The sequence below is a fragment of the Lissotriton helveticus genome, chromosome 1_2, assembly GCF_964261635.1.
Source record: "Lissotriton helveticus chromosome 1_2, aLisHel1.1, whole genome shotgun sequence".
Lineage (NCBI taxonomy): Eukaryota > Metazoa > Chordata > Amphibia > Caudata > Salamandridae > Lissotriton > Lissotriton helveticus.
In genome coordinates, this window is record NC_136058.1 from 81,915,540 (window position 1) to 81,939,806 (window position 24,267).

The following is a 24,267-nucleotide window of genomic DNA, read 5'->3' on the forward strand; positions in this document are numbered from 1 at the left end:
TTCTATCTTCACACCCTTATTACCTCTCTATACTGCATGGTACAGACATTTTTTGTAATATCACACATTCCTGTTACCCGTATTCTCCCACATTTACTCCTCTTCTGGAATCGAAGACAACCCGCATTCTATGACCACCCCATCCACCAAACTCCACATACCTGCTACAACTTCTTAACATCTCTGTGGTCGCATCTCGTTTCCAAAAAGTTTATCCTCCCTCATATAACCACCAAAACTTTAAACCACACACTCGCGCCTCAAGCCCTCTCTCATTTGTGCTGCCCAATTCCCCATTCAATCAGTCCTCGGCCGCCTTTAAACTACCGCTCATTCGAGAAAATACAACTCCCATGATGCAACAGGATACCAAGTTCAGTGCATACCATTGATTCAATACCAGTGATACCATATGTGCTAATCATAGCTTTTACAAATACTAGCGCATCCTAATTTCAAACGTTAAAAATGTAAATACTTTGATGTATATTCAAATGCACCATTAACACGAACTTACAAAACGAACAAGGTATTCCGCTGTGCGTGTGGATATAAAATAATGTCAACAAGTATAGTTCCTATTTGTCTGCTTTTCCTGCTGGGTGTTGCATTTGAATATACATAAAAGTATTTACATTTTTAACGTTTGAAATTAGGATGCGCTTGTATTTGTCAAAGCAATGATTAAGACCGTTTATTATTTTTGAAACAAGAAGAATTATTGCAATTTTCATCATGATATAATACATCTGTTGACCCTGAACACAGGGTGGTATAATGGAAACATTACAAGCCCCCCACTCTGTTCTCGCCCCCAAAGAAGAAAAGAATCCAGAAACGTAAAACTAGTAAAAGGAAAGGAAAGTTCCCCTCCCTGATCGTTTCCGTTAATAGGTCTTTGGACCCCTCGATCGGACATGACTGGTTAGATGTCGCACCTACTTTAAGCTGTGTAGGTTCTGGAAGTCCTAGCAAGCGCAGGTACCTGGGGCAGGTTAGTTCCCTGATTTCGGAGGTTAGTATGGCCAAGAATGGTTCAGAAACATCTTGAAAGGAGGTTGTCTGATTAGCCAGAGTGAAGGATATTCTTTCCATACCCAAGATTCTCCATAGGTGGTGTAACCATCCCACATGTGTAGGAAGTTGTGTTGTCCCCCAGTGTGCTCAAAATGTTCTGATGAGCGAGCTGCACCGTGAGTACGGGCTAATTGTTGGCTCTTGCGCGCCTTGAGTGGAAAGGTGATAGCATTTGGTAGGCCCAGTAAGATATAGGCTGGGAAACTAGGGATTTGGGTATCGAAGTGTTGGTCGATGTCGTCAGCACTTGCGTCCAATGGCTGGTAAGTTTAAGGCATTCCCATAATAAATGGGTCAGTGTGTCTGCAGGCTCTCCAGCACTTCGAGTCTCGGGCCAGGTTGCCTCTATGCATTTTTTTTGGGGTTAGATACCAGTAACTAGCCATTTTAATTGCAGTTTCCATACTAGAGACATTGCGGGCATTGTGTGGTGGGCTCTGTTCTATATATCAGTCCATTTTTTCTCTGTGAGACTTCTCCCGACTTCTCTCTCCCACCTTAGTTGCCCTGGGGATTTAGCGTCCTTGTATACCTCTCTTAGCAGACTGTATAGTTCAGTGATGAGGGGGGAGTCTGTAAGTTTGGTTACCAACCATTTTTCGAAGGCAGTGAGGTGTCTCTGTCACTTTTCCTGCACTTCAGGTTGCAATACCCAGTGCCTGTTCTGTTTGTACCGGAAGCATTCGGATTTGGGGAGGCTGTGCTGTGAACAGAAATCCTCAAAGGTTAGCAGGCCATCTACCTCAAAGACATGGCCAAAAGATCGGTGACCCTCTTCGAACCACTTGTTGGAAGACTTTGTCGCTTGTCCAGGTGTAAAAGCCACATTTCCCACAATAGGGGTGAGAGGTGAGGGGAAGGTCGTCAGACCCAGAGCAGTAGAAACTTTGTCCCATGCTCTCATGGGAGCCCGTGTGACCTCTGAAAGATAGATGCTACGAGGGCAGTGTTCTCGTTTGAGGAAGGGAATCCTCCACAAGGATCGCCCCGCTACTGCCTTATCCATGAAGAGCCAATGCTTTTCGGATGCGGGACGTGACAATTCCACAAACGTTTGTAATTGTACAGCCCAGTACAATTACAAACGTTACAATTACAACTCCTACAGGTTCGGGATGGCCAAAGGTCCCTCTCTCGGGGACGAGCAGCCCAGGTCTCTATTAAGCCTTGAGCGCTTATCGCGCCAGCTAAAGTGTTCCAGGTACCTCAGCAGAGAACGTAAAACTCTGGGTGGGGGTTCTAATAGAAGAGCCTGAAAGAGGAACAAAATCTTTGGCAGGATTGTCATTTTGACCACCGCAATATGGCCCAGCCATGACAAGGAATATGGTCTCCATCTAGGCAAGTGTTCCCTAATCGGCTGGAGGAGTTTTGTATAATTAAGTGAGGTGGTATGTTGCGTATTCATTGCCAATTGTATGCATAGGTACAGTATAGACTCCATGGCCCATTGTAAATTGTATTTGTTCTTCAGGGCTGTTAGCGTGGATGCAGACAATGATAAACTAAGTGCCTGGGATTTGTGGACATTCTCTGCCAACAAAGCGGGCAAAGATACATGAGGGTTTTCCATTGTGGCTACTATGTCGTCTCCGTACAGGCTGATATTATGGTGCTCCCCATCGAACTTCACCCCAGACACTAGTGGATTGTCTTGTATCATCTGGACCATTGGCTCAATACAGAGAGCGAAGAGGAGTGGCGAAAAGGGAAATCTCTGCCTTGTGCCCTGCTGAATTGAGAAAGGGGCTGATGACACCCCGTTCTCCCAGATGGTTCTAGTTGGGATAAAGTAACTGTACAGGATCCAGCGCAGAATTCTCTCCGGGATGCAGAAGAGCCACAAGGTTGCCTCTAGGTATGGCCAGTGCACTCTGTCGAAAGCCTTTTCTGCATCGATGGACAAGATGATGCGCTTGCCATCGAAATGCTGAGCCTTATCCACAATATGCAGAAGACGCTTTGTGTTATTGGCGCACTAGCGACTAGGCATGAAACCTGCCTGGACCGGGTCTATCAGCCCCGGTAGAAGGGTGGACAGGCGCTGCACTAGAATTCCAGCGAGAAATTTAAAGTCGACATTGAGGAGGGAAATCGGTCTGTAGGACTCACAGTATGTTTTATCCTTGCCAGGTTTAGGTATCACCACTACTGATGCCTCCAGCATCGTGGGCGGGAGAGTAGATGTGGTCCCTACTGAATTGAACAACCTCACCAGCACTGGGGCTAGCCAAGAGCAAAAATCTTTGCAGTAGAGAGAGGGAAAGCCATCCGGACCCTGGGATTTCAACGTTTTCAGCCTAGAAATCGCTGTAATGACCTCCTCTATTCCAATCGGTGCCACTAGTGTTTCGGCTTGAGCCGTCTGGAGCCTTGTTATATTAATCCCTGTCAGATATTGGGTCAAGGTGTCCTGAGACGGATGTTGCGCTCAATCAAGCTTTGCTTAGTATTGGCGGATGGTTTCTGCAATATCCTGGTCGGCAGTCTGTTCTTGCCCCTTCGGGTTTATCAGAGATTGGACCCCTGAGGGCTGTCTCTGGACTCTAAGATTCTCAGCCAGCAATCTCCTGCTCCTGTCTCCCCCAGTGTAAAAATTGTACCTCACTCTGAACGCTGCATATTCTGCTATATCTAAATCTAGACGTGCCAATTGGGCGTGAGCGGCCACTAATTGTCTCCAAGGGTCTTGGGGCACCTGTCCTTTGGTGTATACGCTCCAGCTCTTGGACTTTTAGTGTAAGTGAGTCTCTCTTTTCCCTACGAATCTTGTTGTCCGATGAAGCAGTGGCAATGAAATCCCCCCTCACCACAGCCAACAGGGTGTCCCATAAGGTTGCAATTGGCATTTCAGGATTATTGTTCATGTCAAGATAGTCTGTTATTGTTTTCGTTATTTGCCTTACTACTTCTGTGCATTGGAGCATAGTCTCTCAAAGCCACCAGGTCCGCGGAGGGGTATAAGTACCTTGGAGGGCTAGTGTTAACCTCACTGCCCAATAGTCAGACAGTGTGAGAGGTAGAATAGTTATCTTCTGTACTTGGGGCAAAACAGGTGCCATGGCCACAAAATAATCTATTCTAGCGTAGGTCTTGTAGGAGTGAGATTAGAAGGTGTATTCTCTGTCTGTGGGGTGTAAAGTACGCCAAACATCGGTCAACCCTGCATCAGTTATCATACGTTTTCCGTCTTCCGTGTGGGCTCCAGACTGTCCCTGTCACTGGGCTGATCTATCCGCCATGTTGTCAAACTCTATATTGAGGTTGGCATCAATTATTATCATTCTGTCCTGAGATCTAGAAACCTCCGCTATTACTTTACGTGAGAAATCCTCTAGCCCCTCGTTCGGCACGTAGACAGTGGCAATAGTGAATGTGTGGGGACCCATCTGGATTGTTAGACCAGTAGTCTACCCTTTGTCTCCGCCTGTTTGGGGCCAACCTTCCCAGTGAATTTGGAAGAAATCCGAATGACTACTCCTTCAGTTTTTGTTGTGTGAGGGGAGAAAAATAGTTGTGGGAATGTCTTGGATCGGAGTCTAGGTGTGTCCCCAGGGATTAAGTGTGTCTCTTGAAGGAGAAAAATGTGTGCCCCTGAGATTTCAAGATATGATAGGATAGCTCGCCTTTTAATTGGATTGTTGAGGCCTTTCGCGTTTAGTGAGATTATGTTAAGTGTATGGGTCATTTATACTGGTTACGGAGACTGCTGTGGGACTGTAGTTTGTCGCTTTGAAGGGCATGGGTGCACCCGGAGTGTACTCTTTTGGGGGCTGGGGTGAACTGTGATGCCTTGTAGTGTACCTTATGGTGCATAGCGTGCGTGTATGGGCAGAGAGAGGAAACATACCCGTTAGAAACAAAACAATTAACAAAAAACAGTAACAGGTGAACATATTGAATGTCCCTGGTGGTTAGACCCGTGGATGTGGGTGTGAGATGTCAGCAGGATCCCTTCCATCGTCCGCCCCTCCCGCGCCTCTCCCATCATCAATGGAAGGGGTGCAAGAAGGGGGGTTGCGAGCACCAGATCCTCGGAAGCAGTTCCTGGAGTTGCGCTGTACTAATCACTCAGATTGGCCAGTGTCCTTCGCTAAGGTGGCCAGGACTGCCTTCCTCTACTTCGTAATCGTAAAAGATCCGGTGCTAGGCATGTTGTAGAGCAATTCACTGTCCTCCACTTACGGTCTCTTGGGGGTTTAGTCCCATTATGGGGCTGTGAGTCTGTGCTTCTTGTTTCGTCCTCCAGATTCAGTAGCTGTTGGGCCTCCAGCAGCGATCGGATGTGGTGGGTTTTCCATTCCCAATGGAAAATTAGACGGAATGGGTGGCCACAAGAGTACAGCACTTCCTTCTCTCGTAGGTGAATTGTAACCAGGCGGAACTCCCTCTGTTTTTGCAATCTATATGCAGCAAGATCTTGGTATAGTAGCGGTTTGTGTCCCTTAAATTCAACCGGGTGAATATCTATGGCTTTACGCACTATTCGTTCTTTAAGTTGGAAGTTGTGGACACATGTAAGTATGTCTGCTGGAGGAGCCGGAGGTGGTCTTCTCAGACCTGCTCGGTGTGTCCGGTCCAGCTTGATTTTTTGGTTTGGAGTTGCTTCTCGGATAGTGCGGAACACCTTCTCCACGAACGTAGGGATGTCTCAGCCCTCCACCCCGTGTGGGACTCTCCGGATTCATATGTTGTTCCTGTGTACGACTGCAGATCTAGGCGTCAGTCCTTTAGGCAGAGAACTTCCTGCTGTAATTGTTCTATCTCTTCATCCCTGGAGAAATTTTGTGTTTTCATTGAATCAACTCTATCTCCCAGTGCATCCAGATCCTTGCTCATTTCTCTGAGTTATTGGGTCAGTTCCTTCTTCATTGTCTGCAGGTCGTCTTTTAGTGAGGCGAACAGTGTTTCCAAGAAGGAGCCTTTGACCGGGGCTTCAGAGTCATCTATATCCCTGTCTGTCGATGATCCCGGCAGCGCGTTCTGGGTGTCGATGTTGGTGGGGTAGTTTTGAGTAGGAGCTCCTTCACTGAGCGCTCTTTCTTTGTTTTCCTTGATGCCATCTTTGGAGCCTAGGTTCTCACCCCCTTCTAGATGGGCTCGTCTGTGTAGCTAGGAGTGCCGCTTTGTGTTCTGTGGTGTTGTCACTAGCACCGTTGAGGCAGTGGCTACTCCAGGCACGGGAGATGTCAAGGGTTCGGGCCCCACATAGTGCCGTGCAGTTAGTTCCAAACAGGATTTTCCTCTTTCTTACCACAACCTGGAGTAGGGGAACTTACTTGTTGGCCTTGGATCTGCAGTTGCGTTTAGGGTGTCTGCGCCCCTACCCGATATAGTGTCCCCTCTCACAAAGTGGATTCACAGTCCTGGCCGCTTGGGTCTGCGGCCTCTTCAGGTGCTTCCCTCTCTTTCTGTTTGCTATTGGGGCCTGGCTCCCTCCTCTGGTAGTGCGTGTCTCCCACTGCCCCCAAGGGATCTGTTTGTCGTCTGGGATTCAATTTCCCGCTCCAGCTGGGCCTTTTCAAACTGCTCCCCTGCACACGGAAAGTCAGACTGACCTCTTATGTGGCTGCCTCCCACAGCGGGAGAGGGTCGACTTGTGCCACCGGCGTCTCGATGTTGAGGCCTTCTTCCCGACAGGGGCTGGAGCAGGTCTCCGATCAGCTGCAAGGCCTGCCTCCGCCACCTTTGTCCCCAGCGTGGCTCTCAAAGTGGCTGACGCAAAGTGTCAGGCCAGGTTGCGTCAGTCATGCCTCCGGGGCCTCGCATAGTCTGCATAGCCGCTTTGCCTTAACTGGAAGCCAGAAGGAGGGGTGGGCCGAGCGGGGTCACAACAGGATGACCAACTCAATTTAGCAACGGCACTCAAACAGGGTCCACTCCAAGTTGGGAACCCAGGCTGCATCTCCGAACAGGGTTGGAGATCCTGTTGCAGCTTTTCCCCTTGCCGTGATGCCAGTGTCTGCAGCGTCCCTGAGCGGCCATCCTCCGGCCTCTCTGCCCGGGGCTGACGTAGCTTGCTCAGCTGACTCACTTGACCCGGAGGGCCAGGAGGAAGTCCAGGCTGTTCGCTGCTGCCGGCCCAGGTCGATGTCCGGCCCCATGGCATCGCACAGCAGCGGTTCTGTTGCCTCGAAGTATCGAGGTTATCCGGGGCTACCCCCAGGCTCATCAATTCAGCATTTTAAGCGTATAGGGCCTGTGGCTGGACAGAGCGACTAGCAGGCACATCCTACTCGGTTGCCATCTTGGCCACGACCCAGGGTTCAATTTTAAATAAAAAATTAAAACTTACCTTCGCCAGCTCGGTCCAGTCCCCCGTTGCGTCGTCTCTGCTCCAAGTCCTCGCGGGAAGCAGGCAGCCTCCCTCCCCTCCCCTAAGCCAATCACAAAGCTGCAATGTCATTCTTGTGATTGGCTGGGACGCTGTCTACACAGGCATCTATGGGGAGACCATTTTCTCCAAGTAGGCTGCATGCAGCCTACATGGAGAAAAGGAGTGCGCATGACGGGTACGGTCGACCAAGCAGTCAGCACCCATAACAGGGAGCAAGCCAATACTCCACTGCCCTGGAGCAAGACCGCCCACCTGCCCTCAACCAAACCCTTCTGCTTTCTCAGTGCGAGAAGCAGAAACATAAAATGGTATTTTTACCATGGTATAATACCATTTTATGTTTCTGCTTCTTGCACAACGAGAAAGCAGTGTGGCAACGCTCCTCCACCCACATGCCGCCACTGAATATAGGACTTATTATTCATGCGGATAATGCATGTTGGTAATACAAGATTTATAATTTTTTCGAGATTACATATCGATAACTATCACTATGACCTATTTGACTAAAAGGTATGGCTTTTTAATATTAATATATATATGATTGTTTACTATTTGATCATGAGACACTGACCAATAATATCATTTTGTGACTAGGTAGTGGAGGATATCTATGCCTTTTGCTGGTGATAAACTTTGATTTTACATGGATTAATGTGGTGAGTTGGCATTCGCTCAAACACTGTGTGTTTGGTCTTGCAATATTTTGATTTAGTTGAACTTTTTGGGCTTCACTTGTGGTATGATTAATAGGCATGTTTGTTTGGTGGCACATTGGATAAACTTTGGTTTGAGGTGATTACTTTCATCTATGATACCCTCATTATCTTCTTTACCCATTACTTTACCTTTAATGTTATCATTTAGGATCACGGTTCCTATTTGTCTCTTGATTTGGAATTTCACACCATACTAACCCTAGGGCAGGTTAGCAGTGCAGACAGTTATGGTGTTTTGCTTTATTGGAGCCCTGAGGAAGTCGATGGGAGATTGACCCCAGACGTAACATGTGTTGGCTACAATGGCAAAAAATGTTTTTCTAAATAGTTTAGTGTCTATGAGGTTCTGAACACAGGATTTCAATTATAATGATGAAGAATTGGCTGTAACACTGTGAATTTGGTACTGGATGCTTGGAATAAAAAGAAGAACTTTCTACAACTGCAAATCAGTGGAATTTGAACTTTACTGAACTTTTGCTCGAGATAAAGACTTTTGTGTAAATGACATTTGGGGCTATCGACCTTCAAATTTTGGAACGTTAGGTGACCGTTGTTTCCGTTATCCTTTGAGCTCTGTTGAAACTCGTACTGTGTTAACCTGTACACAACCATGCGCAGAGGTGGACCCTGCAACTTTTAAACTGATTTTCATATAGATATAGTCAAACAATACATAGTGGCAATTTCTGCCTGCATGTCTTACCCAGATAAAAGGTCTCTCTTCAAAATTAAATTGGTACTCATGTTTCTAAGACACCTTCAGCATGCGTTCCCTCCTGCACTTTGATTATCAGTAGGATCTTCACTGTTGACTTTTTGAATGAGACAGTCGTTTGAGCCCTTACATTCTTGTGAGGTAAAATGTCTTTCTTTTCACCAAACATTGGCCACACGTGAGTGAGCTTCAGGTTTCTTCTCCTTTGACAGTTTTTTCAAATTAACGGTTGTCTTTGGGAGCTAAACCTTCCTGCTTGCCCATGAAAGTATCTGATATGAGTATGTTTAAAATAATTAGCTCAACATTTGGAGTTGAAACCTTGCCTGACAAAAGAATAGGCTTTCAGTAGGTAGAAATACCTTAACCATACACTTATAATAAGTCAGATATGCTGTATACCAAATGTCTATATCCCCTTTATAAACTCTTCAGGCTTCTACTAAATCGGTACATATTTAGTTTAGTGCCTGAAGCCTGTCCTCTATAAATGGAACTAGGATCAGAACTACAAGATGCTTCAGCAACCTTGGGTTATGGAAATGAATTAACAAATTTAGTTAATAAGGCACAGACACACATTCTGCTTGCTAAAGCAAGTCAGCACAAGGGCTGGAGAATTTGGGATGAAGTACTGCTTTAGGGTTTGATTTACCCACTCAGTTTGCGATTCGGTCTGTACATTGAAACATATACACATGTTGAATAAAATAAATAGCTTAAGAAGCACAAAAGGAAGATGAACTGTTAACCTTGTTCAGAAGTGATTTTTGATGATAATCCATGAAGATGGCTAACGTGATGTTGAAAACATTGTACCAGTTGGCCAGATGGTTTTGCAAGGGACAAAATGAGACAATTGTGTCAGTCGCTCTAAAAAGGCCAAAATTTACATTTTTTGTTGCTCACAGTTGATAATAATACTATAATTTTTCTTGAGTTACATTATCAAGTTCTTCTATCTTCATACGTTTGTGCTTAATATATATTCATATGCTTATATAGCAGTACTTTTAAGTGGGATGAGGAAGGTAGGGTGGTCTCTAAAAGGGATCACTGAAACAATATCGATGGCAAAAATATAGACCTACAAAAATATCGAGTAAAAAATATAGAATGCCAAAATATCGACCTCCTATCTTCAAACAGGTAAGTACAAAAATATTGAATCAAAAATATAGACCTACAAAAATATAGATAGTCAAAATACCGAATTTTTTAAATAGTTAAAAGTAATTTTAAATTAATGAAATAATAAATATAATTAACTTAAACATACATAAAATACTTAAATAACATTAAAATTAATAGATAATTAATATAAATAATTTTTTTTTAATATTACCTACTGGCGGTCGCCAGTAGGTATATATAGTTAGAATTTTCAAAAATCCCATAGAGAAAAAATCCTATGTCTAATAACTTTGGCGTTTGTGGACGGAATTGGCTGAAATTTTCAGGAAAATGGCACATTTTGTTTCTGAGCAGCCCTTGAAAATTTGGGGGGGGTTCGTCAAGGGGGGGCCGAGAAAAAAGGGGGGTCCCAAAACGTGTTTTTAGCATTGAGTTTTCCATAGGGCGGTTGGCCTCACTTTTAGCCCGAACGGCTGAATGGATTTGCACGAAACTTGGCAAAATTGTAGGGACTGGTAGCCCGATGTGCCTTTTGTAGGTCTCAATATATGTGCTCCAGTGGATTTTGAGAAATTAACGTTTAAAAAAAGATATATATCTGTAACAGCGGACCTGGCAGCGTCCCAGGACGCGTGCTTTACGCGCAACGGAGCTTTGTGAAGCGAAGCTGATTGGTTCTCCGGCGTCTGTCAACATTCCAAAAAGTCCGTAGCGGCCGCCATCTTGTCTCTCGGTAGGATCGAGAGACAAGAGGAGGTCAAAACAAAGGGGGAAATAACTATAAGGGGGCATAGTAGATCCTCGCTGACCCCCTAGGTTTGATGTGGAGGTTTTAAAAGGGCCCCGCGGGGCAAAAAAAAATAATAATAATAATAATCGAACGGCTGAATGGATTTGCACGAAACTTGGCAAAATATTAGGGACTGGTAGCCCGATGTGCCTTTGCTAGGTCTCAATATATGTGCTCCAGTGGATTTTGAGAAATTAACGTTAAAAAAAAGATATATATCTGTAACAGCGCTCCGCTTCGCGTAACGGAGGTTTGCGAAGCTGATTGGTCATTCTGTCACTGGGCTATAGTTGGGCTACATCTGGCTGATATTTGGGCTACATTTGTTTTTTTGTGTGTCTGGCGGCCATCTTTGGGCTACATTGGGCTACATTGGGCTTCATTGGGCTACATTGGGCTACATTTGGGCTCCAACATATATATAGGCCAATGTAGCCCAATATATATTTTTCAAAGTTAATTTTCGTAAAAACCACTGGAGCATATATCTTGAGACATAGCAAAGGCACATCGGGCTACCAGTCCCTACAATTTTGCCAAGTTTCGTGGAAATCCATTCAGCCGTTCGAGCTAAAAGTGAGTCCAACCGCCCTATGGAAATGAAGGAAATGAATGGGTAATTTGTAATTAGCAAATAGCTAATCGCAAACTAGGAATGGTAAAGAATCGCTATTTATTCCTTAAAGTTCGCTATTTAGGAAATGCAAAAAACTTTGATGATACATATGGCGGTTCATCTCTAACAAGATAAGAAGCATAGGGATACATTTATGATGACTGGCGCATCACCAGGGATGTGTTAGTCATTCTGTGCCGCTGTTCCGTCACCTATGGTGTGCTGCATTTACAATGCGGCGCATCATGGGGCAAAAACAGCACAGATGCGTGATGTATCTGTGCCGTAAAGGTGGCGCATTGCTGGAGTTGTATCGCAAGTCGGGGGTGCCCCTGTCGCAGGGTTTCTGTTCTCACACAGAACTGTGGACAGAGGATTGGAACCTCGGCGAATTAGGGTGTCCCAAAACTCACGTTAGTAATCAAAAACTCCTTAGCAAGCTAGGTACAGTGTCACATTGGATATAACAAACTCTCAATGTTTAGACAATCCAGAATATGAACTTATAGTACCTCAGGATACGTGGAACTCATGAACAGTCGGTCGTTATATATTTCTTAGAAACCAGAACATGGAGTTAAGAAGAACACATGTGTATTTGAAATGTTTATTTACTAATGCCGTCTTCTCAGGCGTAGTATCTTAGATAATACAAGTACACATATTATCAGTAGCAAAATTACCAGCATAGTTACTAGTACATAAAAAGCGAATGGTGATAGTATGTTAACATGCTGTAAATGAATAAGAGTTAGCAACACTTATAAGCAGCCGCGGGCCGTGGAGGGAGTTACGGTGAGGCAGGGAGGCGGGGAGGGGGAGAAGCAGGGTGGAGAATACAAGTACACATATTATCAGTAGCAAAATTACCAGCATAGTTACTAGTACATAAAAAGCGAATGGTGACAGTATGTTAACATGCTGTAAATGAATAAGAGTTAGCAACACTTATAAGCAGCCGCGGGCCGTGGAGGGAGTTACGGTGGGGCAGGGAGGCGGGGAGGGGGAGGGGCAAGGTAGAGAGGGCTCCACCCTGCTTCTCCCCCTCCCCGCCTCCCTGCCTCACCGTGACTCCCTCCACGGCCCGCGGCTGCTTATATCTCACCCTCCCTAATACACATATTATATTATTTGCTAAGAAGGTCTCTTTGTGTTGGTTTAGGGCGTGCCCATACTTTAGTGTCTTAGATTTGAAGGAATCACATCAGCATACACCAGCTCTCTCTTCATGTGAACCGCATCAACTGTTGTGTATGTGTGTTCGGCAAAGCAATATAAAACCCGCCTCATGCCCAGAATTGGCAGAAGTTGCACTTATGTTATGAGTATGAAGTCGTGGAGATCAGACCTCATAACAATTCTGTATCGTGTTGTTCTTGAAACTTTAGCACTCGCTGTACAGATATAGTTTAACAAGCAAAGCAGATAGTAGAGCAATAACATATTATTCTCATGTAAACCACGATGAACTACTAGGTGGAAAGCTAAAGCAACAACTAAGTGTCGTGTGCAGAAGTTGCAAAAAAGGAAAAATGGCGTTTAAACCGGTAATGAGCCCATGCTAACTTAACACGGTGTAAAGATATCCTGGACCTAGATGACACCTCCCCATGATCCGGAAACGAACTGAATAAGATAATAGAAGTGCCATCTCATGAGAGCAGATTGCAAGTTTATATGTGGACGGTCCGCAAGGTAAAGCATTAAAAACTAGGAAAATTTAATGCTAAAGAAAAATAAAACAGCCAAGTACTTTATCGAGTCTTAAGCCAATAGGCAAGGTAAATAATAAAAACTTGACAAATAAGTCAATGAATTGTCAATGAAATGCTAGTACTCAGCATATCAAACATGAAAAAGGTCTATGACATAACTGTGTATGCAAAATAAGCTGCAACAGCCTCCAATAGGAAGTCACCGTCTTCATCCGAAAACAGTTCAGCCATCCAATTTAAAAGCGGAAAAGAACATACGTGCTCTCCCAGCACCGGATCCTCTATCACCATCAGAGGACAGCTCGGTGGGTTTTCAAGAAAGCTCTGTTCCAAGAAAGACTGTGCTGCCGCCAGTAAATTCCAGGGACCAAGTAGTCCATGCATCAATGCCACAGCCATAATCCTTTCGCCAGGACAAACCAACTCGTGAGTAATGATAGGAGTCATCAGCTGATTAAAGTCTACGTCAGGAGAAACCGGTCCGCAGAGACACAAATCAATGGCCCAATCGAAATCACAGGTCAGGCAGTGAAATACAGGCTGGACACAGGTGAAGTAGGAGAATCGAAAAGATAATCCATATGCCGTGCTTAATATCGCCAACGGCATTGTGCCATAATATTCTAGCATGCGATTGCGGAACAGTGTCAGCAGCTGCAGGGTGGGAGGTTGCATAGGAGGGACATCCATATTTAAAAATGTAAAAAAGCACAAGAGCGTCCGCTGGTAATGCAAGTAAAAATGCCAATCCACGAACCAGAGTGGAGAAAATAGAATGAAAGGAAGCAGGGATGACTCCAAAGATTTTCTCAAATGAAGTCACGAGACCACTGGTAACAACTTTAAAAAAGTGCGCCAGGGTCTTTGTGGAGGATGCGTTAAAGATAGTCGGAACCATCTTGCTGAAATTGAAAGGCAAATCTGAATTAAAAGTATTCCTTTTATCGTAACAGTAAGTGAACGGGTTATTTGCTGCAGAAATGTTCTATTTCCTCCCACACATGAACATAGGGAGTTTTCAATCTGGCCACAAATACCAACCTTGGGACAGATTTCAACGGCATGGCAAGAATAAGAGCTCTTTTGTCTCAGAGAGAGGTGGCCTTGAGTTCGGCCCGTGAAACTTTCGTGCTTCACATAGCGAACACCCGTACAGAGGTGCAGACCCTTTTCAATTAACTCAGAACAATCTTCATTATTGAGCATCAAATAACTACCATTTTCCAACAACTTGAACGTGGGGATGATAGCAGGAACTGGCGTGCCTTGCAATACGCAAGCCATATTTGGTCGGTGTTTGTTGCATGAACCGTGTAACTGTATGTGCCTACACATTAGTGAATGATCTGGCGTCTCAGTGCATTCCTCTCCATTCAGATAAACTTCTTGATCATCTTTGAAACATCTGTATGTGTATGGAAGCGACCAGACCTCATGAAGAAAAGCACTACCTAAAGGTTCATAACGACCTATTGGTATATATTTCATACAATTTGAAAACTTATATAAAGCAAAAGGCAGCGTTATTAAACCGTGGATAAGGCACGTTGCCAAAAACCCGCAATCCTCTGCTGATGATGTCAGTGAGCATGTCATGAATGATGTAATATGTGACATCATCAGCAGTGGATTACGGGTAATAGTATCTCTAGTTTACTCCCCTATAGCTGTCTTTCTTTTAACATAAGTGTCTGTTTCCTTCCCTTATACTTACTGTTTTTGGTTCGCTTCTGGTTCGCGTACCGGCGAGCGAACTGGGAAGCGAACTAAGAGAAATAGAGGTTGGCACAGTTCCAAATATTGTACCAATTTTTTAATAACGGGGAGGTAGTTCTGAAAAGAACTTTTTTTTTTATTGTTTTTGTTGTTTTATATTTTTTTTATTATTTTTCGGAACATTTTTTTACTTTTTTTGAATTTTTCTGAACAGCTTTATATTTTTGGGGGTTTTTCTTGGAGGGGGCAATGAAAACGATTCATTGTAAAGGGCTCAACAGGAGCAACAAAACAAAAAAAGAAGTATTTATTATTTTGGGCGTTTCGTACAAACTTGCATATGATAGTCAATAGCTCTGTTGATCAGAGTGATGCTTTTTTCTCCGTAGGAAATGAATCCATCGCAAAATACGCAGATGTGTTTTACTTCACCAAATTTCATTTGTATATTTGGCACCATCTCCCTGCCCTCTGGTCCCGTTACTTCCGGTACAACAGATCTTCTGGCCATAATAGGGAGATTATCTAGGTCGTTCCGAAACTGTGCAGCACTGTAGTTGTTAGGATGCCACCTAGTCATATGGCGATGCATTGTGTAGTTTCCGAAACTGTATTTTTTCTCGGTTCCTCTGGACAGTCTATCTTGACATATAAGGCAAGTTACGTATCTTGCATTTACTTTTTTCTGACCTTTGGGAATTTTAAAAAATTGCCAAATGAAGTTTTCTTTCCGGTGAGACGTCCTGGGCTGCTCAGGCAAAAACTGCCTCTCTTCGTGCTCGTCGTCCTGTTCCTCTTCTTCTTCTTCTTGTTGAATTATAACTTGAGCAGGTGGTCCACTCTTCCTTGGATGTGGTGGAGGTGGTGGGGAAGCACCAGCTGAAGCTACTAAAGAAGCCATTGCTCAGTGATCACAAAGGGTCTTTCTCTCACAATGATGAAAGTCAGAGTGAGGAAAGAAGGAGGGATTTTCATCATTTGGGAAAAACAAGAGTTCTCAACCAATCAAAAGTGTTCATTTTAGATTATATGACCTAGTCTTACATCATTAGGAAACCAAAAGTGAAATGAACCAATGAAAAGTGTTATTACCAAGTCACATGACTTGCTGTGTTTACGTTAAGCGCTTTGCAGGGCCTCCCGGTTTGCTTCCAGAAACCTGCGCTTTGCGACTCGCTTCGCGTACCAGTTCGCTAACGTAGCACGTCATATGACGTATCACGCGACAACGTGAAACGTCATGCGGACGGGAGGCGTCACGATGTTGTTTTCTAACGCGGCACTTGCGGTAAAGAAACGTTTACCGGCTCGCGGTCTATTTCGCGGCATCAAGGTCAGCTAACGGGAAATATTTTTGGATTTAAAGAAGAATACATTTTACAGCTACAGATATTAGCTGTTAAAAAACCAATGAAATTCACAGAAAAAACCATAGGTTATAGACCATATATAGTTAGGAATTAGCATTTACAAAACCTTGAAAATTCACTGAAAAAACCATAGGTTATAGACCATATATAGTTAGGAATTAGCATTTAGAAAACCTTATTTTACTCACACAAAACCATTGAAATTCCATATATAGTTAGTTGCACTAACTATATATCGCGCACCCGCAATCCACTGCTGATGATGTCACATATTACATCATTCATGACATGGTCAGTGACATCACTGATGACATCACTGATGACATCTCAAATGACATCACTGATGACATCACTGATGACATCTTATTTGACATCAATGACCACATCACTGATGATATCATTCATGTGACAATACAATGCATCTCCTCACATTTTAATATAACCTCTGTTTCACCCAGTGTTAAAAAGAGAGTATAATTTTTGAAACCATTGACACACCAATACTAGTTACTACATACGCACTCACCGATTGCTACGTCTACACACACCTTCACTCATTCACCCATACAATCATTCATACATACAATCACTCATCTTTACAACACTATCATATGCACTCATACACCTATACAGACACTCACAGTCTGCCACTCATCCATGGAGTTACTCACACACCTAGTCAGTCCTGTAAAGAATCAATGACACTTCCATTTTCTTGTCTATACAGTTAAACATAGAGCACCTTACATTTTCAAACATATACTAACACATACTTACCTTCTTATACAATCATTGATACAAGTACAGATTGATCTGCACAGAGTCACACACCTCCCAGCTAGCCACACACACACTCAGTCTCCCATACAAATACTTGGGCAATCAATCAATAACCCATATAGTTACTCATATAGCTACTGATCAACACATGCAGCAGTTTACAGAACAACAGACATAATGATGCACAAATTAAGACAGTTTAGTCACTAACCCATGCAGTCAGTGAGACACATTTAATCACTCACTCATACAGTCAGTCATGCACCTACTAAATCCTTCGTCCAGACACTTACACATCCACTCATTCTTCAATATGTAAGACATATTTAAACTTTATAGAAACAAAAAATCACTGGATGTTGTTATCAGTGATGTCATCAGTGATGTCATTTGAGATGTCATCAGTGATGTCATCAGTGATGTCACTGACCATGTCATGAATGATGTAATATGTGACATCATCAGCAGTGGATTGCGGGTGCGCGATATATAGTTAGTGCAACTAACTATATATGGAATTTCAATGGTTTTGTGTGAGTAAAATAAGGTTTTCTAAATGCTAATTCCTAACTATATATGGTCTATAACCTATGGTTTTTTCAGTGAATTTTCAAGGTTTTGTAAATGCTAATTCCTAACTATATATGGTCTATAACCTATGGTTTTTTCTGTGAATATATATATATATATATATATATATATATATATATATATATATATATATATATATATATATATATTCAAGATAGGATTTTCATTTGCATTTCGAATGAAATCATTCGGCACTCGTACACGGGTATCATTAGTTCAGGCTTTTATTTGTTCTTGTTACATCCAGTAGGGAAAGCGTTGGATAGCGGGACGGTAAAAATTACTATTCCAACTCCAGAGAGTGCAACAGTAGGGAAGGCGTTGGATAGTGTAGGGGTAAAAATTACTATTCCCAATCCAGAGAGTACGACAGTAGGAAAAGCGTTGGATAGCGTAGAGGTTAAAATTACTATTCCCACTCCAGAGAGTGCAACAGTAGGGAAAGCGTAGGATAGCATAGGGGTAACAATTATTATTCCCACTCCAGTGAGTGCAACAGTAGGGAAAGCGTTGGATAGCGTAGGGGTAAAAATTACTATTCCCACTCCAAAGAGTGCAACAGAGGGAAAGTGTTGGATAGCATAGGGGTAAAAATTACTATTCCCACTCCAGGGAGTGCAACAGTAGGGAAAGTGTTGAATAGCAGGAGGGTAAAAATTATTATTCCCACTCCAGTGAGTGCAACAGTAGGGAAAGTAATTACTTCATATATAAATAAAATAAATATTGATACCAATTACAAATTAATTAAAATAATTAACACTTTTATATAATATATTAATTAATCAATTAAAAATACAAATACAAATTAATTAATAAAAATAATTACCTACTAATACAAATTATTTACCAATTAACAATACATTAATTAACAATTAAAAACGAATTACAAATTAGATTAAAAAAAATTAAAAATGTCATTACTTACAATTAAATTACTCCCCACCCTATTCCCCTATAAACCCACAACCCACTACAGAAAATAAATTAATAAAATTAACATAATTATCAATAAATTAATTAAAATTAATTACCCATTATATTTTAATTAATTACCAATTAATAATTAATTAACAATTAATTCAAATTAAATACAAATAAATAAATTAACATATTTAATTATTTATAATTAAATAACTTCCCACGCTATTCCCCTATAAACCCACAACCCACTACAGAAAATAAATTACTAAAATTAACATATTTATCAATTAATCAATTAATCAAAATTAATTACCAATTATATTTTAATTAACAATTAATAATTAATTAACAATTAATTCAAAATAAATACCAATAAATAAATTAACATATTTAATTAATTATAATTAAATTACTTCCCACCCTATTCCCCTATAAACCCACAACCTGCTACAGAATTATTTTACGCAAAAATTAAATACCATAAAAATAATTAATTAATATAAATAATAAAATAAATATACACTTTTCAAACATATACTAACATAAAAAACACTTTAACTTACTTACCTCAAATTCGATATTTTTGTAGTCTATATTCTGTCCATTCTATATTTTTGTTGTCTATATTCTGTCCAGTCGATATTGTGTCCATTCCATATTTTTTTATCGATATTAATGCAAATCGATATCAAAAACTCGATATTTTGACTGTATACCCTCTAAAAGGGATGTGAGAAAAAACTATAACTGAGGTGTAACACAGGCCCCCAACGCCCTTGTGCCTCATTCAACCTAACCTAGACCTATGTATGTCTGTGAGATATAGGAGTCTAAGGGGCCCTTGCCACATTCTGCAGGTGGGCCCTATCGTGTTGCATTATGTCACAGGTGTAAGTAGCAATCCTTTCCAAGAGGTGTGGTCTATGTAAATTATGGTGTAGTTAAAACATGGAAACTAAACTCCTGTGCTTCACACACTGTGTCACCTAACCCGTATTTGGGTGATTCTGTGATTTTCTGTTCTTGCACCCAGACATGTCACATACAAACCAACACATATAATCAATGCACACCAGATCTATAGGCTGTTACATGCTTTTTAGCTGTTTCAGATACATGAATACCGGTAATGATTTTGATTTGAATAATTAGAATTGAAAAAAATTCAATTCTGAAAATATGACAGCCAAGAACTGAACACAGCCAGACACCTGGAGTCAACTGAGTTCAAAATATGCATTACAAAAGAGTCCTATGTTGCATGAAACAAATACAGAAGTACAACATCTTGAAAAGAGCAAATACCCCCAGGGACTGAAAGATGAAATGTAAACAGGGATTCCATGCCTGACATGGAATACCTTGAGAATTTTTACAGAGAAATCAATCAGTGGTCTTGCCATTAAAGTTAAGAAAAGGAGTATAGAGCCTATTACGGACCCGTTGTTTTTAATTACTACCAGGCCTGAGACCTTGCAGGACTTGTCCCACTTAAAGCCCTCCTTCTAGGGGTTACTTAGACCTCTGAGTAAGGGATTCAATAGCATTTTCCCCAGTTTTGGACATTGCTCCCAGTAGGAGCTGAACACAATTTCAGCTTCTGCATAGGCAGTTTGGATTGTCTTTTAACTAGTGCTAATGCCTATGCACAACATTGCAATGAGTAAAAAGACGAGCAAAATAAATGCAAAAAAATGTTTGCTTGTGTTATTTTCCACGAAGATCAAAATCGGGAGCAAAAACCCCAAATAGCTGACGTTAATGTTATTTTCACCAGAGTGTTATGGATGTGTTAATACATATTTTGTCTAAATGATCCAAAAAGTGTATTTTTTACTGTTCCAGTAGTATAGGATTGATTTTTAGAACGAACAAATATTTAGTAATGTGTAACTACTACGCTTATCATAAAGACATGCACTTTCAATCAGATTTTGTTTGGATGCCAGCATAGGTTCTTGGAGGAGTCTTTACTGGGAGGAAAGATGAATTAAAAAGGTCAATATAAAAACTAAATGAATTTTACGAAATGCAACATGCATTGTATTTCTTACATACTTTAAGTCGGCTTGTAGGATGATCCTCTGTGGGGAGTTTTCTGAAATGTCTGGAAATCTTTCAAATTATGTTTGCTTTTAATTCGCTTGTATTTATATTGTCTTTTACTGTTCTTTTACAAATATCTGTGTAATAATCGAATAAAGGTACTATGACAATGACTGATAACATTTCTCCATGGTTTTTGTTATCATTTATATTTAGAAACCTTTTGTCAATCCGCTCTTTGCGCACAGACACATGTTCATTATGTAAAAGTGACCATAACTTTGTATGGTTTAGATCTGATGAAGATAAAGCGAACAGCAGTTGAGAAATCCAAGAAATCCTCACAAGACGTAGACAAGAAAAATGAAGCATTCATTTTCCGTCGGGCACCGGGATTGTGTTTTGATTTTCATCTAAAGGCAAGCTAAGCAATTCTTTTGTACTCGTCGGCGCATGCGCAATTCACTGTTATCTTTCTGTGCGACGTTAGATAGGCTTTACTATTACAGTTAATTCCATTGTGTATACTAGCACTGTGTGTTGTTTGTGTGGCAAATCCAGGCAGGATAACTAAACCAGGAGTTGTTTGTAGTTTGCAGGAACCTGGTTTTGTTTGTTGGGCCATGGAGCATGTATATCAATAGTTTGAATCCTGTTTTGCTGACGGAAATTAAATGCATACATTATGCAGCTGCACTACAAGACGGTATAGCTCTTTAAAATGAAAACTTAGTTCATATTCTTAGGCCATCATTACCAGGGGCCAGGAGCAATATCGCTGTGTCGCAAGCCTGGGCGTAGTTCCACTAGGCAGAACTGTGCGAAGTGGATAAAACTCTTCCGCACTGTGCAATCATCGCAAACATCAGGCGCTGCTTCCAGTCTGCCACTCGAGTAGATTTATTTACTCCAGCTGCAGCTTTCTCACCGCAAATGGATAGTTTCTCAATGCGAGTGGTTGCGAGCATAGCGACCACTCTCAATGAGAAATCCGACCGCCCGCGTTGAGGAATCTCACCAGGCGGTTGATTTTTCACGCTTGCGTTTGCCAACTTGACGTTGACGATCTTGAATGAGGAAAAATCTTGCTGGGAGGTGGATTTTCCTTGCTCATGCTCACCAACTTAATGTTGACGGGTGCAAGCGAGGAAAACAACTAACTCTGTGAGCTCCGCGTAACGTGGAGTGTGGAAAACTCCACAAACTTCGCAAGCAGAGCAGAGTAATGAAGCCCTTAGTCACCCAGTTGTATTATGAGAGGAATTCACATCTGGCTAACAGACAATGTAATAGTCCTTTGCATTAAATAAGAACCTCATGCAGAAGTCCTTTTTGGAACTAAGCAGTATCACAACTGTCGATAAATGATCAAATGGGGGAAAGCATCGAAGGGAGCTATGACTGTAACAAGGAAGAGCAGGACTGAGTTTATTGAAGATCTCTGGTACGTAACTATAGTACTATCAGTTCTTCACTAGTCCCCCCTCATAGCTCTGATGTTAAAAGGATATACTAATCCATTTCAAACATTTTGACCAACAATCCTAAGCAATCTTAAGAAATCTAAGTTACTGTCTGATGAACCACCAAATAAATGACCATTAGCCTGCTATACAGTGGTGTTTTATCAGGGTCAGAGTGGGATAGAAAATAGGCCCTGGCACCAAAATAAAAGTGGTCCCCTTTTGTGAAATAGATAGCTAAAAAGGTTGCCTATATTTATAAATGAGGGCGGTTTTGAACTTGTAAAGACACACTTTGTAAGTGTTATGCAAGGTATTGGAGACTGCATGGATTTGAGCTTGCCACAGGCAATGTTTGTTTTAATATCAGAGAAATCAACAGTAAAAATCGATTCAATGGAACATAAAATAGGCCCACAAAAAGAAAAAACCGGGCAACACACTGACTTGTCAGACCAGTGCACCAGGTACTGCTTGCTTACCCTACAGTTCAGTCTGACCTGGGTTTTTATACCAGGAAATGCATGCACATAGGCTTTCTGAAAAAATGCAGCAACAACTGATATTTTGTCCATGTTTTTCTGAGATTGCACACATGTTTGTGTTACCAGTGCTTGCATTTCTTAAATCCCTTCGTTGTATATATGTGGCACATTTCAACATTAGACAGCAAGGATGACTTTTGTTATGAATTATTAGGGTTTCTTTTTTTAATAAGACAATGTTGTCCCATTACCTTTAATGCCTTTTTGCCAACACCTCTCTCTGGTCATATCTTTCCCTGCTTGTACCTCTCCCTGCGATCACTGTACATATGTCTGGCACCCTGCACATATCCCGCGCCAATTTCTATCTGCACCTCTCCATGCCTGAGCTTGCACCTATCTTGCAAATATATCTGTATACTATTAATGATATCATTGGTGGTATAGCAATAGAACACCCCCTCACTCTTTTGCGCCACAGCACCACCCATCCCCTTTAAGACACCTACAGGTTCCACAGCGGTATTCGTACAAGCGCCTTGAGACCCTTGCGGGTGAGTAGTGTGCTATACAAGTATCAATTTACAATTTTTTACAATTTAGGTTGTTGCAAATATATAACCAGCATAGGGAGTGCTAAGGCCTTCACCTTTCATAGGGAAGTTACATCAAAGCTCGCCCAGTTGACTATAAGGCCATCTTTAGAGTTAAATAAATTGAGGCCTTCACTTGGCCTAAATTTGTCGGTTACTAGAGGTAAACCATCCTCCAGCTGTTTACACAGACTATCAGCCCTAGGGAGCCACAGATGGTAGCATCTCCAGAGGGATTTCCAAACAGCTTCCTGACAGTGTTACAAGAACGTTGGGCCCAAATATTCATACTCATAACACCCCGCGCCTGAAGTCTTCGATGATAAGGGAGCAATGCCCCAAACATTTTCTAATCACCTCAGCTCTGACAGTGCCTTTCTCCGGTTCTATCCTTCTGCAGTTTAATCAAATTTATTTTACATAGAATTATAAGGAAGAGAAAGAGAGTATTTGCAGCGCAAGAGGTCAAAAAGGAAAGGAAGATATCTGAAAGATGTCTGGTTTGGGGCTGACTTCTTCCTCTACTGTCTCACCAATCCTAAACAATCAGGCCCATCCAGTCTCGGTCTGCCTCAGAAAAATATGAGAGGGAATATCAGGTATCAGAGCCTGCAAGTCCGTCACTGAAGAAATTCCGGAAGAAGAGGGTGAAGCCTGCAGGCGTGCAAAAAAGAATTAGATCTCGAACTACCAGTCCTTCCAAGCTGGAGGAGAATCCATTCTAGAGTCTGTAAAAGAGTCCACAAATGAGCACATCTAGGATCCTCAAGTAATATCGCAAGAGGTTAAGGATAGACCAGGGTTGGTAAACATCCTCGCTATACTGCGAAGACTTGGTATCGAAAACAGTTTGCCTTCAGGAGTTGTACGAAGTGTCTAGTCATGAAGTAGCACAACAGGACCAATGAGACTACATGAAAGCCCCCTAGTGCAAAACTATGGACACCTCATTTCATGAGTTGCATTAGGCAGACCTCTATAACCCAGCTTGAGCACGACACGTGAGCTTTGTGGTGGTCTACATCTCTCTCAAATTCTGAAGAGGGACAAGATGATAGGAGCAGTACAGATGTCCTTCCTCTGCTAAAGCAGCCACTGTAAACTACTGCAGCCTTTGATGAGCAGGCCGGCTTTGGGTTCAAAGCCACTAAAGGCTAGCGCTCCTGAATCTTCCCCCCCTTGAAGCTCTGATG

At 42.1% G+C, this 24,267-nt stretch overlaps 1 protein-coding gene across 1 annotated transcript in view; it reads left to right on the forward strand.

The window, feature by feature from the left end:
* Nucleotides 1–24,267, forward strand: part of DNAI4 (dynein axonemal intermediate chain 4) — a 496,013-nt gene that overhangs the window by 407,974 nt on the left and 63,772 nt on the right. Inside the window, exon 13 of the mRNA XM_078668935.1 lies at nt 20,828–20,952. Coding sequence (XP_078525061.1) covers nt 20,828–20,952 — 125 coding nt within the window. The remainder of the gene's footprint in view (nt 1–20,827; nt 20,953–24,267) is intronic.